General features: G+C 34.8%; 1 protein-coding gene across 2 annotated transcripts; it reads right to left on the bottom strand.

Annotated features, from left to right (window-relative positions):
* Positions 1–383: 383 nt before the first annotated feature.
* LOC140767233 (spermidine synthase 1-like) lies at positions 384–12,856 on the bottom strand. Of its 2 annotated transcripts, XM_073107072.1 has the most exons (9): positions 12,441–12,852; positions 10,600–10,676; positions 10,393–10,515; positions 8,265–8,369; positions 2,462–2,534; positions 1,289–1,360; positions 1,017–1,212; positions 793–922; positions 384–719 (listed from the first exon to the last, which is right to left on the bottom strand). In XM_073107072.1, exons 1-9 carry the CDS (start codon positions 12,565–12,567, stop codon positions 654–656), a joined length of 969 nt encoding a protein of 322 aa, XP_072963173.1. In that variant the 5' UTR covers positions 12,568–12,852; the 3' UTR covers positions 384–653. The 2 variants fall into 2 exon arrangements, with proteins under 2 accessions (XP_072963173.1, XP_072963174.1); XM_073107073.1 differs by lacking the exon at positions 10,393–10,515 and having other exon boundaries at positions 12,441–12,856.
* Positions 12,857–17,300: the final 4,444 nt, after the last annotated feature.

Raw genomic sequence — 17,300 nt, 5'->3', positions numbered from 1 at the left:
AAATAGGAAAAGTAGAAAGAGGCTAACATTTTCCGAAGATACAAACGATTACCTTATAAGTATTGACACTTCTTCTGTTTTAGTACTAGAAAGTAAAAGGAAAGCAAGTACAATGTGTAATATACTTAGGTAATTTAGTAATACTTTTGGAAGGGCTTTATTTAGAATTTGCCAAGGCCATCCATAAATGTTGAGCTGCCCCTGATTACCAACCATATCAGGATGCAGCACAGCATGGGCTTAATCCCCGCACTGACCCTCTTACTCCATCAATAGCTTTATTTCGTGATAGATTAAAAACAATAACGATTGTCAATTGATCATTACTAGAAAATTTGCTACTCAAAGAAAACTGTAACAGTTTCTAGGATAGAACATACAGCTGCCTAAATACCAGAGACCACTATATTCATAATCACTATAAAATTTATCAGACAACACGTTACCTTTTAGCAACCAAAAAGTACAAATATGAACCACAAATAACGTAGGCTGAATTCTTCTTGCAGGAAATTGAAGTTTAGATAGTGGTTATTGGAAACAAAAGTTTAATGAAAATAGAGGCATGACGTAGATTTTCTAAATTTCTGCATTGCACGAGCCTGTCCACTGTTGGATTGCCTCCATCAAGAAAGGTAATCTCATAAGGAAGCTTACTTGGTCTTGCTCTCGATAACCCTCTTAGCAAAGTTGGGCAGACAAAATGCAGCAGAATGGATCTGAAAATGATCATTCATATCAGTATAATATTACAAAACCTAAATAGCAGAAAATTATTTCAAGGGGAAGTACCTCTGAATTGTAAAATTTTAGGGGTCCTTTTGATTTATTGGAGCTCTCATTCTCTTCTATGTTATTGACAGGATGCTGGAAATCAACCGCTGGCCCCTCAGTGGAGCAGAGCATGAAACCAATAACTCCACTACATTTTAAGCCAATACATTAGCATGAACCAATGACCTCTACACTGAGAAAGCTGCGATACAAAAGGTAATAAAATAATTCTTGAGGCTTACCTCGGGTATGTCGGCACTGTTGTCCAAGCATAATTAACAGAACCTTTGAAGATTTGTCGACAGACAGAAACAATGTCTTCAATGATGTGCATATGTAGCCATATGCTCTCTGCCTGGGTGCAGACAATTCCTCCTGGACGGAGAGCTCTAGCCACTGATTCAAAGAAAGGTTTCTCAAAAAGTTCTTGAGCAGGACCTGATTAAGCAACAAACGGATTTGAAAAATCAGGAACGAAAATAAAGCAAAAAGATTATTTGTCTGCTAAGCTCACCTATAGGATCTGAAGAATCAACGATAACCGCATCATAAGTACCTTCAGGAACACTTTTCAGAAATGCAACTCCTGCATGTGGAAGAAGGCTTAAAAGACTTAACAGATATGCTCTTTTCATACTACAGGTGAATCATGAATCTCAGCTAAAACAAATCACTAATTGCTGCAAGTCATGCACACAGTTTTTCCAATAAAGTTGCTAGTGATGAATAGTTGATACCGACAGAATTTTGAAATGAAATACATCAGTTTCTACTGAAAAAGAAAAGGTTCATATGTATTTAATGCAAATGGTACTTTTAAGTTTTAACCATTCAAACATGAAAATTAGCAAAACTTCACCGTGATTATAGTAAACAGTAATGGACAAGGACTGGTTATGGGTAAAGGAGATGTTTTCTTGTAGATAAACTCCTTGGCCAAGAGGTTTAACTATCAACACACAGATTGATTTGCTAGTTGTCTTTAAGCTTTCTTCAACAAGATGATAGAGGCAATGTTCCCTTTGAATATAGTTTAGTTCAGTCATATTCTCAGACCAATAGGGTGGGAGTTCGACAATAACCCATGTTCCCAAATAGCTCTCATGCAAAGACATTCCAAATGAATAAAATGTTACTGGACAATCTAGTCTATCTCATGCAAATTGGTCAAAAAAAAAAAAAAATTGTGACCATATACTCTAGCTCATGCAATTGGTCATATACAGAGGATTGTTGTCGACCAATTTAAACTTCAACATGGTCAGTGATGATTTTATCTTTTGGACTGGGTCAACTAGACCATTGTTTGTTTGAGGTATTCTAAATATCCTCAGCACTCTTAGAGTTCACCTATATGTGGTAGACTCTATTTGATTGTTCACTACAATCAAGGCACAGAAAATGGTAGACCATCTAATGGTGCAAGTTCATGGAAAGTGAATAAATAGCTGTAGGTTATATTAATTCTAACAACAGAGATCTGCTTACAGGACAAAAGTTATACAAGGAGTCCAGAGTCCAGGAACATTAAGCTGCCAACTTAAGTGAGTCATTTATAAAGGAAAAAAGCTTAACTCCAAATAAATTAACTCACATTTTAGTTTGGAATGACTTGAAGCACTAGAGCTTGATCATAGCTAACTTGAGCTTGGCATGAATGATATACTTGTAGATGTAAGTTTCTTACCATCACCAATATGAAGAGTCACACGAGGATCTTCAAATCCACTAGCCAAGTGACGAAAGTATTGCTTAGATACCTAGAGAGTGGACGAAAGAAAAGGTCACAACTGCTGCTGCATTTGCAGGAACCGAAATCATTTAAGCTACTTTCAGTTCCCTTCTGCAGGAAAAGAATCTAGACTTTTCAAAGTAAATATTTTTAAATCCAAGAAAACAAAGAACAGCAAAGGACTCATTTGTTTAACAAGAGTATAACAAGATATGTGAGCTTTCGTGTCAAAAATCTATGATACAGACCTTGTGCACAATTGCAAATAGATAGCTTAAAGATAATTGCTTTACTGGGGTGAGGTGTTACAACGATGACTATTTCAAGATGCAGGGGGACCACACTGATATCAATAAGACAAAGCTTGAAGGACATCAGTTTTGAATATCACTATTCATCTTGAGAAACAGATGCTTTCTAATTTTTTAATGGTCATAACTCTTGTTTCCATATTCCTCTAGAATATCAATTGATGTTTTCAAGGTGTCTCTATGCAAGTTGACATGATCAAATGGCTCAGCCCGCCCATGCCTGGCCCGACTCGGCCTAGTTTAAACCAAGCTAAGACCGGCTTGGCCCGTTTGGCCAGCCCATTCGGCCCCTAGGCCTGCGTTTTGCTATAGTGAAAATCAACGAGATTTTTGTACTTTATACCAGTTTATATTTTTTTAATATATTATTTTTTTCTAAAAAAGTGAGGAACATAAATATTTTTTAAAAGGTAAGCTAACAATAAAAAAATTCTGAAAATTAGCAAAATAAGACCTCCATTTTTTTTGCCATTTTACCTTTTTAATAGAAACAAACAATTAGTTTAGAGGGGTAATTTGATAATTATAACTTTTCTCATGCTTATAAATAGATGATAAATCTTCTAAATTCATCACATTCTCAAATTCTCTAATCTCTCAAGTTCTTTCCAAATTAAAAGTTTTAAGGTTTTTAGTCTTCTAATTAGCAAATTTTCTCCCATATAGATTTATTTAATGATCATATAGAATTACAATCGGAGGGCGAAGATTTAATTAATCTTAGACCCACATCTTAACCTCAACTTGATTTGGAAACTCTAGCTTCGGTTTCGTTATTAGATGGTTTTAAAAGATTAAAGTTCGAGGTTTGAAAGTATTTCAAAAGAATTGAAACAAAAGATAGCCAAGGTAATGTTATAGATTGTAGAGCTAAATATCTTCAATGTAATCATGATTTTTCTGCATTAACTAAGAATGACAATATTCACCTAATAGGCATATAAGAAATAAACATAAAAAAATGTCAACTTGATATTATCCAAATGTTGCTTAATCAAGATGCTTTCGAAATTTTTTCTAATTTTCAATAGAATTTTTAAAATGCTCATAAAAAAATAGTTAAATATATAATTTGTAGAAATAAATCTTTTGCTATGGTGATGATATGGAACTTAAAGGTTGTTTATAAAGAGGTTTTAATCCGGCTTTTAAAAGAATTTCTTATTACACAATTAGAAAAGACGTTTTAAAATATTTTACTGAGAAAAAGAAAAATTAATTTCAGATTTTGAAAAATTGAAATATAGAATTTCTTTTACTAATGATATTTGGACTTCAAGCCAACGTTAATATTTTGTGTATTACCCGCACATTTCGTTGATGATAATTGGAAAGTACAAAAATGAATAATTTTTTTTCGAAAGCTTGATGAGATTTGTACTAGAGAGTATCTTTCTCGTACTATTATCAAAAGTTAACAAGTTATAATATCCAAAATAAAGTTTTTTATCTTACTCTTAATAATGCTTCTAATAATAATTCCACAATTTCTAATATCTGATGTTTTCTTCCTTTACTTTGCAATGGTGAATTATTATATAATAGATGCATGTGTCATATTATAAATTTAGGATAGAGACAAAAGAGCAACTAGAGTAGCGACAGATTCCTCCTCTCCCCATTGTATAAAGTGATCTAAAAGAAATTGCTAAGATAATTTATAAAATTAGAGAAATTATACATCATATTATTTTTAATATAAAAAAACTAAAACATTTGCAAATATGTAAAAGATGTGAATTAAAAGCTAAAAAACTTTAATTGAATGTACTTATGAAATGTTAGAATTAGTATTTGAATATCAAAAAGCTATAATTTCTTATGTTTCTTTAGATATTAATAATGAACTAGAATGGCTTAGTGATTTAGAATGAGAAAATGTAGAAAAAATAAAAAAATTTCTAAAACCATTTTTTGATTCTACTAATATGTTGTCAAGCTCTTATTCTCCTACAATTACAATTGCAGGTATATAACTTGTTAATATTGTTCAACTTTTTATTGCTTTTAAAAATAATCGGTCTTTATATTGTTTTACAAAAATGAAAAGTAAATATGCTAAATATTTTAATCATTTTCCTTTACTTATTGATTTTGGCATTTTATTAAAACCTCAACTTAAAAAGACCAATTTTTTTGATATTCTTAATGGTTTATATGAAAATAAACAAGATGGCTATGTTTCTCATGTTGTAACTATTAAAAGTTACTTCGAAAGGCTTTTTAATGATTATTCTATTATATTCTTTTTCTTTTATGCCTTCATTTTCTATTATTCCTCCTGAAAATAGTAAGAACTAATAAGTCATTGTTTGCCTGACTTAAAATGAGAACTTCATCAATGTCAAGGGGGGATCACTAAACTTCAAGCATATTACAATCATTTTGTAAGTGAGGATAAAATACATGATGAAAGGCAAATAAGATGAGATTTTTAGTTATTGCTACCATGGCCCATGATATATTGACCATTCATATATTTATTGTACCTTCAAAACTTGCTTTCAATACAAGTGGTGGTTGATTGATTAACATAGATCATGCTTGGGAAAAGAAACAATTGAAGCACTGATATATCTACAAGATTGGTATGCTATCATATCTAGAACGCAAGCAGACGAACATTTTTTAATAAAAAAATAGGATTTAAGGTTTTAAATTAACAGATGTAATTTTATTTTATTTTTTATAATTAATAGATAGATTATATAAATGATAGATAGGTGGATGGGTGCCAACCTAGTTGAGATGTACTCATTTTATAGTGATGCAAAAAAATCCTCTTAATTTTGGTGTAACTATTTGTTTACTTATGAAAATATTTCTATTTACTCATTTGTTTAACTATTTATTTTTTAAAAACTACTTATTTATTTTCATTTATTTTTAAAACTGCTCATCTTTTTTATTAAGAGTTGTAGTGTGTAAATTTGGGTGAATAATAATAATGGTGAAATATATGGTGTTTTTGATAAACCTCTTAAGAAAACTAAAGTCAGCATAATTGGTTTTTGGTTAACCCTCATCCAATAATTAAAAATTTAGAATTATTGATCCGATGATTAGAATCAATCTTCATGCTTATATATAGAAGTGAATAGTGATCAGGGATTTAGCCATTTACAGTTTAGTAGCTGGAGCATGGCTGCACAGCCTGCACAGGAGACCCGGAGCACCGCTCACCATCTTCAATCATCAGTTTTTTTTTTGCTCCTCCTTCATCTCCTGTCTTGAGGAGCAGCAAACCCTCCACTGCATCTCACTCGTCGACCATTGGACTCTTGAGAAGAGCTAGTCCGAGCCTATCAACCTTTTCGTCATTGCTCCGTCGACGCCAGAAGGCCCACATCTGGATCTCGTCACCGGCCGTCATGCAATTCCGTCCGCCAAACATGCTCCATTGATCGATGAGGCGGTAATTGCCGTTGCAATTGAGGTACTTGAACACCATCTCGAATTCCTAACTAGATTCATCAAGAACCTTCACTGAAAGCCCCTTCATCTTGTTATTAGCCAGCTCTATCTCTCCCGGTCTCTTCATCTCCAAGAGGAGACTGCTCTACTCTCCGCATGGAGGCCCCTCGGTGAAGGAGGTGCTACCCACCGCTCACCGGCCACTAGCCCACCAGGCAGCAACTATGGCTTCGACCTTCTCTAGGTAATCAATCAAGGAGGTGCTGCTTCACGGCGACCTCAACCTTTGGATCTTAGAGGCTCGCTGCTTTCTGAGCACCTTCGTCGTTGCTTCGCCTCTTGTAGATGCCCTAAAGGCTAGAGCCCTCAAATCCCCTCCCTATACTAAGGCGGAGCCTGGCTCGACTAGCCCAATCTCTCATGAGCCGACGAGCGGCAACAGGCTAAACTATTCTAGCTAGGCTCGGACCTAACTGATTGGCCCGATAGGCCTAGCCCGAACCTAGCTCGGCCCACCCAATGATCGCGTCTATATGTAGGGACTTAATGGATGACAATATACAGTTCAGAGAATACTATAATGGAGACTCATAAGTTTGGCTTGAATATGAAATCCAATCCCAGAAATTGCACTTTTTTTTTCTAACCTAGGTTTCTAGGCATTTTGAAATCAGGAAACCTCCACAGAAGCAGGTGCTATCAGAGAACAGTTAGCTGATTCAGATTTGAAACTCCCTGCGTAAATGAAATCTTCTCGGCTATAACTGGTGTATATCCCATAATAACATTTCCATACATACTACAGTAAATTTCTGCATATTAGCAGTTGTGGTTCAAATCTTTTGCCCTTAGTAGAGCATATACTGAGAGCCACATGACTGGCACAAAGCCAAAACTAGCCTATCGCTAAGCTAGCCGAAAATGGGATGTACGTTCAAAACCATAGGAATAGAAGATGTGCCAAAATATATGTTCACCATGCTTTAAACTTCTCATCCTTGTTAGATAATTGAATCTCAAAGTCATGATCCTTTTAAGACTATGGGAGGTCATAGGAAAGAAATAAAAGTCAGCAAGATAGGTTTTCTAAAGAAACGTTAAAATGTGAATCTTGCGTATTTCAAAATCAGTTCCACTTCGCAATCTTCTAGTGTGAACTTCACACTAGAAGAAAAACCATGGTGTCACGTCTCATTTAAAATATCAAGAAATCCAAAAAGAAGAGACTCCAAATGATTTTATTGACATATAAAATTATAAGGTAGGATTCTTAGAGATTATATTGTGGTTAGAGCAAGCACAGGGGATTCCTACTGAAGTAGGTTTGACAAATTTGAAGATAGGTCCAACATCCTTACCTGATGGTAGTGTTCAACAGAGGAAACTAAGATGAGTAAGGGACACTAAGAAGTATGAGGAAGAAACTACGAAGTAAAGGTTTTATGAAAAATACTAGGACTGAATGTATGCCTATATCAAATTCACTTATGGTAAATTGACAGCCTACGATAAACAGGCAGAAAATACAGTTACACTGAAGTGATCACTTTCCTTACCTTGTGAACATATATTTCAATTAAGGAGAAAACATACAGCTAGAGCAGGATAGTCAAAATGGAAAGTGATACTATAGTTTAGTCTTAGTAGGATTTTAGTAACATGAACTTCCAAATATAACTAACTTCCTTTTCATAATAAAGATCAGCATATATGTACTAACTGATACTATGTAAAGTAAGGTGAGAGTTTCTTTATAGCAGAGGTTAAACACATAAAGATGGCTGGTAAATAGGAAAACATTGTGATACTGTTTGAATTAATATGGTTGATCCTACGATGAAGTTCAAAAGAGCACGGTAACAAGAAACATCATTGAAGCACAATAATTTAAAATGCAACATGACTATCAGAACAGAACATTAAACATCATGAAAATAGTTATGTGGGACATGAATACTACAATATGAATGTTGTATAGCTGTTACTCTAAAGCACTAAGGCAGAAGAGAAAATGAAGACGCTTATTAACTCACATCCACAACCATTTTATCAATTTCACATATGTCAATTTGTTCCACAGAAGAATGACGTGATACTTCACGCAGAACTCCACCATCACCACCTCCAATAACGAGAACCTGCAACCATCTAAGATGAGCAGCCAATAACAATGAAAATAGCAAGCTTCAGAAAGCAACTGGTTTGTTTCATATTGTTTTCATCATATTATATTACCAGGAAAGTTCATCTTCACCACCACATATTTACAACCTAAGTGAAACCGACCAAACAAATGAAGGACAAATAATGTAACACGGAGAATACAATTACATTCAGACTAATTTGCTTTTGCCCTAATCCTAACTGTTATAACATTTTTGCTTTAGAAGCTTCACTATTTCGCAAATATTTTGTTTGGATTTGTTTTTGCCGTGATGATCTGTGCATTTTTAAAAGAAATCCTCCTTTCTATTATAAAGCAAAACACTTTAGGTGGTATTCATTTTTTGGGGCTATTTGATGTGAAGGCATGGGTTTCACAGCTATATATTTTCTTCTCTAGGTAATTTTGTTGGATATTCAATTTCATTTATCAATAGTTTAGACCTCATTGGAAAAGTTCAGCATAAAATACGTAATGAAACCCTAAACATAATACTTTAACACATGTACATACATAATAAATATATTAGATAGAACTTAATCAGAGTTCTCTGATGATAAGAAGTTTCAAGCTTTCCTAGGCAATGCTTGAGTTCCAAGTTGCACTGTAGTATTACTATTCAATCTTCTAATAAAACTAGGAAGAGTTCCATTCTTCTTATCCTCATATTAGCATTTGCCATGCCTTATTCTAACCAATTTCAGAAATGCTCCAATGCCTTCACAGGACCACAGGTGTTCCACAGTAATCCATGTATCAATGTAGTATTGGCCCATGTACTTGTAATTCAATAGATGTAGAAGACTTCTGTCTTTCTTGTCGCTAATAGAAGTATGACGCTCTATGTCTAACTCTATTGGTCGTAGTTCCTTGCTGTTGTGGCTAACATGATTCCAATTACTATGTCATATATACATACTCCAAAAGCTCTCCACCGTATCAAAGTTCTTATAAAGTGTTACTCCACTATATCATACTACCTGATTCCACATTTAGTTTCCCTTTTCATAAGCTAATGATATTCACTTACTCAAATCATTCAATCACTGCTTGTTTATACTATCTTACAAAAAAATTACATTGAAAACAATAGCATCATCAAAGGTTTACACCTACTAGTCCGGTGTGGCTACAGTTTTCACTAAAGGAACAACTTACCAAGTGATATAGTAGCTTTTATTTTGTTGATTTTCAGTTGGCATATCTTTTCTGCCCATACCTTCAACTTGGAAATCATTTGACTTCAATGCTTCTCCATTTGTAGCCCAAAGGTGAGCTATGTGCAAAGAGATCAAGTTAGTGCAATTTGATGTCCTGCAATTATTGAAGAAGTGACATATTGTTCCTACTTTCTAACAGAACTAGGATGGGTTTAAATGTTAGACTAGGTCATATAATTTAATTATTAAGGTTATTCCAGTCCAAGCAGGAACATTTATGTATTCTCAGATCTTTTCGTTAGAAACTTTTGTTTTTGAAATCATATAAAATATCTCATGTTAATTAAACAGCTAATTTCCTTGCAGGGAAATAGATTTCTCTTTACTATCCTTTCTTCACGCGGAAATAGATTTCATGTTGATATTTCCTTTTCTTCCAAACTCTGAATCATATGTAACTGCACAAAATTTCCAAACCCCCACAAGGACATTAATATTACATCACAAAAAATGCTTGTTTGTATACCTTGAGGTCACAATTCCAGGGTATTAAACTCAAAATTTCTTTATGGGCATTTTATTGGTTCTTACAACCAAAGAATAAAGGTCATCCTAGTGCATGACGCCCCTGCATATGCAGGGTCTAGGAGGAAACTGTATGCCACTTCTCCATCAAGGGGTCAAAAAGGAAGAGATATAAGTATATATCAGGAGGCCTTCCCCGAGGATCTCTTCCAAGTATTTCTCTTGCTTAAGCTCCAAACAACTTATCAAAATATGTATCCAGGATTTCATGCAAGATCCTAAAGAGAAGTAATCGAAACAAGATGAACAAACCTTTTTTGGGTTTGGGATGGAGCAAAGCGGGAGATGTGTAATCATTTCTTGGTAGGCACACTCATCTCTCTCTGTCACTTGAATAACTCCATCCAAGACGAGAACTTTGCCATAAGTGGAAGACTGGACCAACAGTACATAATAGATGAAAGTAGAACAACTTGAACTTAGGAAAAGTTTTCTCAATGTTCTACAGTAATAGTGCACCTGAAAAACCATGACATTTTGGCAGTCCGACTTCCCTTGAAACAATATCTTTTCAACCTTTAGTGAGTGGGCTTCTCCTGAAATTGTTATAATTTATAAGAGTTGCTATATATTAGTTACTGTCACAAAACTATACGGAAAGGTAGCTACTCCAATTACTAAGCATCATAAGCATAATGCGCCACAGGAGGATTGTACACAATATACAAAAACTTAAAGAACTTCAAAAATCAAAATTAGAGAACGTATATTTAACCAATGCAACCTTTCCATGACCCTTTGCAACTTTTAGGAGCTTTGTTTAGATTGCAGAGGGCTAGAGAATCCATAGTTATCAAACTACTTGTTTATTAGCGAAAAGTACAAAAGACAAGTCCATGTTCTTCTCACAAGTGAATTGAAAGGCAGCACAAAAACCTTTATTACTAAAAGAGAGGTCGGGGCTGTTTGGTCTGGCTGCTGCTTATATTTTACCCCCCACCACAAAAAATCACTTTTAAGTATTTTAAAAAGTCTTAAATCAGTATTTATACTCATGACTAAAAGAAGTCCGTCAATTTTCTATCAAACTTAATTAAGTAGGCCTAAAATAACATCGAAAACAGATCTACAGGTGAATTCCCCTCCCTTTCTTTTATTTCCCTCTTATACAAATTTTTTTTTTCTCTTCAAATAATACTCACAAATTTTTTCATTTTCTTCTCTTATCTTACTTTGTTCCACTTAAGTAACACGAGGAAATATTTTGGTCATTTGACAATGCTCAATTAAATTTGATAGAAAAATTAATAGTTTCACTTTAGTTATTAGTATAAAGACTAATTTGAAATTTTTTAAAATAAAAAAAAAGGTAAAATAAGTTTGGATATAATATAGAGGGGCAAAATATATTTAACCTTTAGAATAATAAAGTAATCATCCTTAGAACAATCACATTTGTGCTCTAGATTAAAGTATGAAGTATGTATATAGATACATATATGTTAAAAAATCCGCACAAGAAAGAAAATGTTAAAAAAATTTCTATCTAATTATATCACTAGTTCTCTTCCATTAGAAATTAAAAAAATTAATTAATTAGATGGAAAAAAAATGCCCTTACTTTTTCTTCCTCAGCTGTTAGAATTGAATTTTGATAGAACTAGAGAATATCAATTTAAAGTTTGATATTCGAATAAGTTGTCATACATTAAACCATTAAAGAGAAGATGGAAAGAAGGCCGGGACATTTTTGTCTATATATTAAGTCAGTCAATTTTTTAATGAAATATAGAGGGAGAAGGCTTAGTGATTAAATAGTTTAGGTGGTGTATCTGTTCATTTTGTCCTTAAAAAGCTAAAAGTGATACTATAGCTGACAGGGTCAAGATATTATTAACCTTGCTTTTCATTTTCAAACATTCAACATAAAACGTGTTATCCAACATATAAATATATACAATATATAATATATAGATTTGCTCATGGAAAAAATAGAAATAAAAAAATAGAAAATCAATAGGAAATAAAGAATTCAAGCCAAGTTTCTGCAACGATCAGAAAATGCAGATGGTTAGAATATTAGAAACTAAACTAAACTTTTCACGCTTAACAATAAATCCTCATTAATATATAATCAGATACAGCTAAAATATACCAATCACAAAAGAAAGGGGAAAGAACTACCAGAAAAATCCGAAAAGAAAAGAAAACCGATGACAAGAAACACAATCATACAAAACAAATCCCCCGTCATAGAAACATAGCCAATTGAACCAAGAACAGAAAAAGAAAATAATCATATTTTGAAACAAGCCCAACTGCGGAAATCGCCTCGCAACGTCAACAGCACTCAAACCAACCTGGCCACATGGGGCTAATCTCCGAGAACCACCCCGGAATAACTGCAGAAATGCCATCCGCCGCCACGGATTCGGTGCCTCCTTCGTTCGCCTTCACCATCTTCGCCACCGCTTCCTCTGCTTTCATCGCCGTCTCTTTGGAAGACTTCGAAGTGCTGCTCTCGAATCTCTGGCTCGCTATATGTTTTTCACACTCCTCCCTCTCCGTCTCGTTCAATATAAGCTACTTCAAAGGAAACGTGGTGGGTGGCAAGTGAGCTTCGTTATTCGATTCGAGATTGCTGATTGATTTGATAAAAAGTAACGAGATAGAGAATAATGATAGGGTTCTCAATTAGGGTTTTTTGGGCTCGTTAAAACTTGTCCTCTTTATGGGATTCCCATTATCGTTTAAGCCACTTTTTCCAAAGAGGTGACCAGAAGTTTTGATGCGCTTAAATGAGTTTTGTGAAATTTGCACCAAAAATATAATTGGATTTCGATTTTCTCAGCTTGGCCTCGTTTCAATTTTCCGTCCAACTGAGATGTTTTTCCTTTTTTTCCCTTCCAATTTTTGTCTTTCGTGTATAGTAAGATGGATGGGCAGTTTGAGACCGCAATTAAAAAGATCGAATAATAAACTCATTGTTGCCGATCATAATTAAACTTTCTTTTTAGCTTCATATTCCCATTGTCTTCTAACATCTAAACAGGTCCGGCGTTTAGCTTCACCATTTGTCATCTTCCTAGTAATCTCCTCTAGCAAAATTTGCAAAAGCTATTTAACATTGCGGGGAAACAAGATCTTCTACTCTATTATTTTAACTACGTGTCAATACAAGGTATTTTTCACTCATTTAGCAGTGTTAATGCTTATATTAGAGTGTTAATCTTAAATTTTGTGGCATAATAATATTATGGCATACTTGTGAATTTGTTTTTCCCTTAATGTTTTTTCACAATTCAGTGATTTTTTTTAAAAATAATTCAGTCATTTCTTTTCATATTTCTTAGTTAAGGAAAGAAATGAAGCTATATATTATATACAAACGCTTTGTAATAATTTGTGGGACTATTTATTAAGAACTCTCTTAATTTCATGAGACCATTATTAGAACCATTTCATTCCTTCTCAAGATTCCATTTTCTATAAATAATATTAGGACAACTAGTTATAACACTCGTTATCAAACACGTGCCTAGAACTCACGCGATATGCTAGTCAATATTTTAACACAATATAAAAATAAAAAAGCTTATATTTTTACAAATAAAATAAATAAAAAGAAGTCCATAACAGTAGAGGCCACAACAAGCCCCAAAATAAATATCCATAGACAGATGAAATTTTCCACGTAGGAGGCTACAAGCCATATAGCTTAATGTACAAAAATAAATAAATAAGAGAAATTAATAATATTTCTTCGCTAGTTCCACTATGAACTCCGACTCATCTACTAATCTGAAAATATTCACCGGAAAGCGGTGAGCCATAAAACCCACCAAGTTTCTACTTCTATAGTTTAAAAGTAATGCAATGAATAATGCAACAATATGTAGATATGAATATACGCATCATAGTCAAATAGAATGCATTAGTACCATATACTCGTCATGCTCATCCAATGTGCACATGCATTAGCAATCGATAACCTACCACATATCATTCGGACTATCAAGTCCTCAAACTCGAGTTCACACCAAGCTTCGCCTAGAGGCTATGTCAATGCTACACCAAATAACATGCATCCTCTTAGACTACCAAGTTTGTAACTTAGGCTCTTGTAGAGGTACGCTCGTAAGCCACATCATCGTCTCACACCCAACCACACACATACCCCCAAAGGGGGGTAGACGGTAGAATCACCAGCCCATCACCCAGTGAACAGCATGACCAATTGTCTACCACCAAAATCTAAGAACCTTGGTCGTAGCCTATCACGTAAGTTAGTATCGCGCATCGATACTACCATCTAAGCCTTTAGCTCCACGTCATCACACCACCATGTGAAAATCATGAGTCGTCACTTACAAATGCCCTCACCCTATATCATCAGGTACCGCTAGATTCCTATCTTTTTTTCTCTATATCTTAAATATTCTAAAAGGTATGACTCTCGTCGATCGGTAGTAAATCACATATTGCTTGACGAAATGGCTACCTAATTGTCTATGATTAACTAACTGAGATCTCAGGCATAGGCCCTAATATATATAAGTATAATAGTATCATCGCCCCTAACCCTAGCTGGGGAAAGGGAGAATACTATCGAAACGTAGTAGTCACCCTCTTTATAGTAGTACAATATACAAGTAGCATGATATTATACAACACAACAAGCATAATGTGACACCATTCATTATCATATTTTACATGCTAAACACATAATCATGCCCAATAAATATACGTTGACATTATGATATGTGAAATCTTATTAAACTGCAAAATATAATTACCATGCATGACGTGCAATAATAACGGTAAGGAAAACACATGCACATGCATAATATGAATGTGACGATTTTATAAGGTACGATATTTTATTCTCTACACTACTCCTAGATTATAAAAGTTTCACTTGCTTGAATCGCTTTTCTGATACTAGTTGTAATTATACCACAAGATCATCATCAAAGAGTACAGAGTCTACCTTGATAAGAAAAGTAAATAAAAAGCATGAGCACAATATTCTTATCACTAATTAGTTAAATAATCTTATTGACATTCACGACAATCTTGGATAGGTCCACCTTGTAATTCCTACCTTTATTAATCAGGTAGAGCCGGCATAGCTGTACCAAGGTTGATGCGTTATTAAACATAATAAAAAAAATCTCCTCAAATTATTGCCCAAATCACTATTATCAAATTTACAGAAGATCACATAGATAATATTTAACTAATAAGCTTCGTCAAATAATACAACTTGCTTAATATCATTTTCCTACATTTATCTGTATTAATTCTTTGATAGGAGTAATTAATACAGATACACCCAGACTACCAACTCCTTTGATAAAATTGAATTAGCCCAAAATTATAATCAACAAATGTTAATTTTCAATTGGAGCTAGTTCCTAATATGTGTTATTTGTAACGGCACTCTCAGGACATAGTCTAGCTCATTAAGATTAATTTATAAAACAATTAATGTAGCGAACAATATTATCAGCTAAAAATAATATTAATTAATTAAGGCTCACGGTCTAATTCATTAAAATTGATTTACACTCATAATATGGCTAGCAAGTGACCCTCTAAAGTAATTAATTATATTTCCCGTTGACATAGTTAATTAAACGAAAGATTTGAAATTATATTAAAATAGATGAAAAGCAAATTGATCTATTTAGATTATGCTTAAAGAAATGGGCTAGGTTGCAACCAACCCAATGACCATCAACTTGACCCACTAAGATATTGACCTGAAGCCCACACTATCAACTAAAGCCATATGGGCCAAGCTACACCCACAATTAGGGCTAAGCTACCTGCAGCCCAAGCTTGGGGTAGGTTGCTTGCAGCCCTAAACTCATCACTCACTTGGGCTGGGTTGTAGGCAGCCTAAGCCACCCCAAGCTCAGGTTGGGATGCACCCAGCCCAACCCGGCCCATGGGCTAGGCCACATAGCCCAATCCAAAACGTGGTCCAGCCTGACCCGAAATTCAAGCTAGGTGGCACCCAGCCCAACCTGGCACTCAAGCTGGGCCACACTTAACTTGACCTTGATGACCCCCCTCCTCGACTCAACTTAGCCGAGGAAGAGAAGGAAAAGGGATGTCGATGAGCACCACTACCGGTAGACAAACTAATACGTCGACTGACTCCCCTGTCAACTGATGAAGGCACCACAGTGCCATCTAGCTGACGGAGGAGGCAGCGACTACTAACAATGCAACAATAGCCCAAACGATGGGGAAGGGAAGCTGCTTGCCAGCCACCAACAGCCTCACTCGATCTCCTCAGCACCCTCCCCTCGGCTAGCAGAAGCTAGCCAAGGGGGAGCCTAGTTGCTAGAGGCGATCGACGGTGAGAACCGCCCTTGCCAAGGCCACTGGCCAAAGCGAGGGGCCGTCTGGCGGTTCCAGCCGCAAAGGCTTCAAAGGATGCCACTAAGGCCATCCCCATGAAGAGGGGAAGCTCACTGAACCAACGCAGCAAGGCACGAAGCCGTTGTCGACCAACCGGATCATGATGAAACTAAGAGGGGAAAATTTCGGAGAAGAAAAACTTATATGCTAACAAATTTTTAAATTTAATTGACTTGACGAAAGAGGTAGCTCGACGCTTCGATCCATGGGGTCAGCGGTTTCGATGGCACTCCAACGTGGTGGGATGAAGAAAAAGGAGAGTGAGTTGTGGGCGCGAAGAAGGAAAGGAAGGAAAAAAAGAAAAAGAAAAGGAGAGCTAGAGAAGAAGAGAAGAGAGAGCAAAAGAGAGGAAAGGGGCACACATGCCCCGCATGTGCACGCCCAACTTATTTTTTTATTTCATTTTTGTTGTTGTTACATTAGTACAGTTGTAGTTGGCAGTTGATTAACAATTTTTGCAATTTTTAATCTAATAGTTCATAATTATTAGTGAATATAAGTTATATTGACAATTGTCATTTTTATTTGGTAATTTAATTATGAAATGTGCAGTTATAACTTTTATTTCACTCCCTAGTTTGTACGGTTATAGTTGACAATTAATTGATAATTGTTGCAGTTATTAGTTTAGTAATTCACAATTATTAGTGATGATAGGTGTAATTTTTGTTTCATTGTTTAATTACAAAATGTGCCGTTGTAATTTTTTTGTTTCATAGTTTAATTATGAAATGTGTAATTGAAATTTTTGTTTTATAGTTTAAATTATGAAATGTGTAGTTAATTTT

This window comes from Typha angustifolia, chromosome 9 (genome assembly GCF_048772165.1).
Source record: "Typha angustifolia cultivar Huaian chromosome 9, ASM4877216v1, whole genome shotgun sequence".
NCBI lineage: Eukaryota > Viridiplantae > Streptophyta > Magnoliopsida > Poales > Typhaceae > Typha > Typha angustifolia.
The sequence above is the reverse complement of the archived record's forward strand: the minus strand, read 5'-3'. Positions and strand labels throughout refer to the sequence as shown.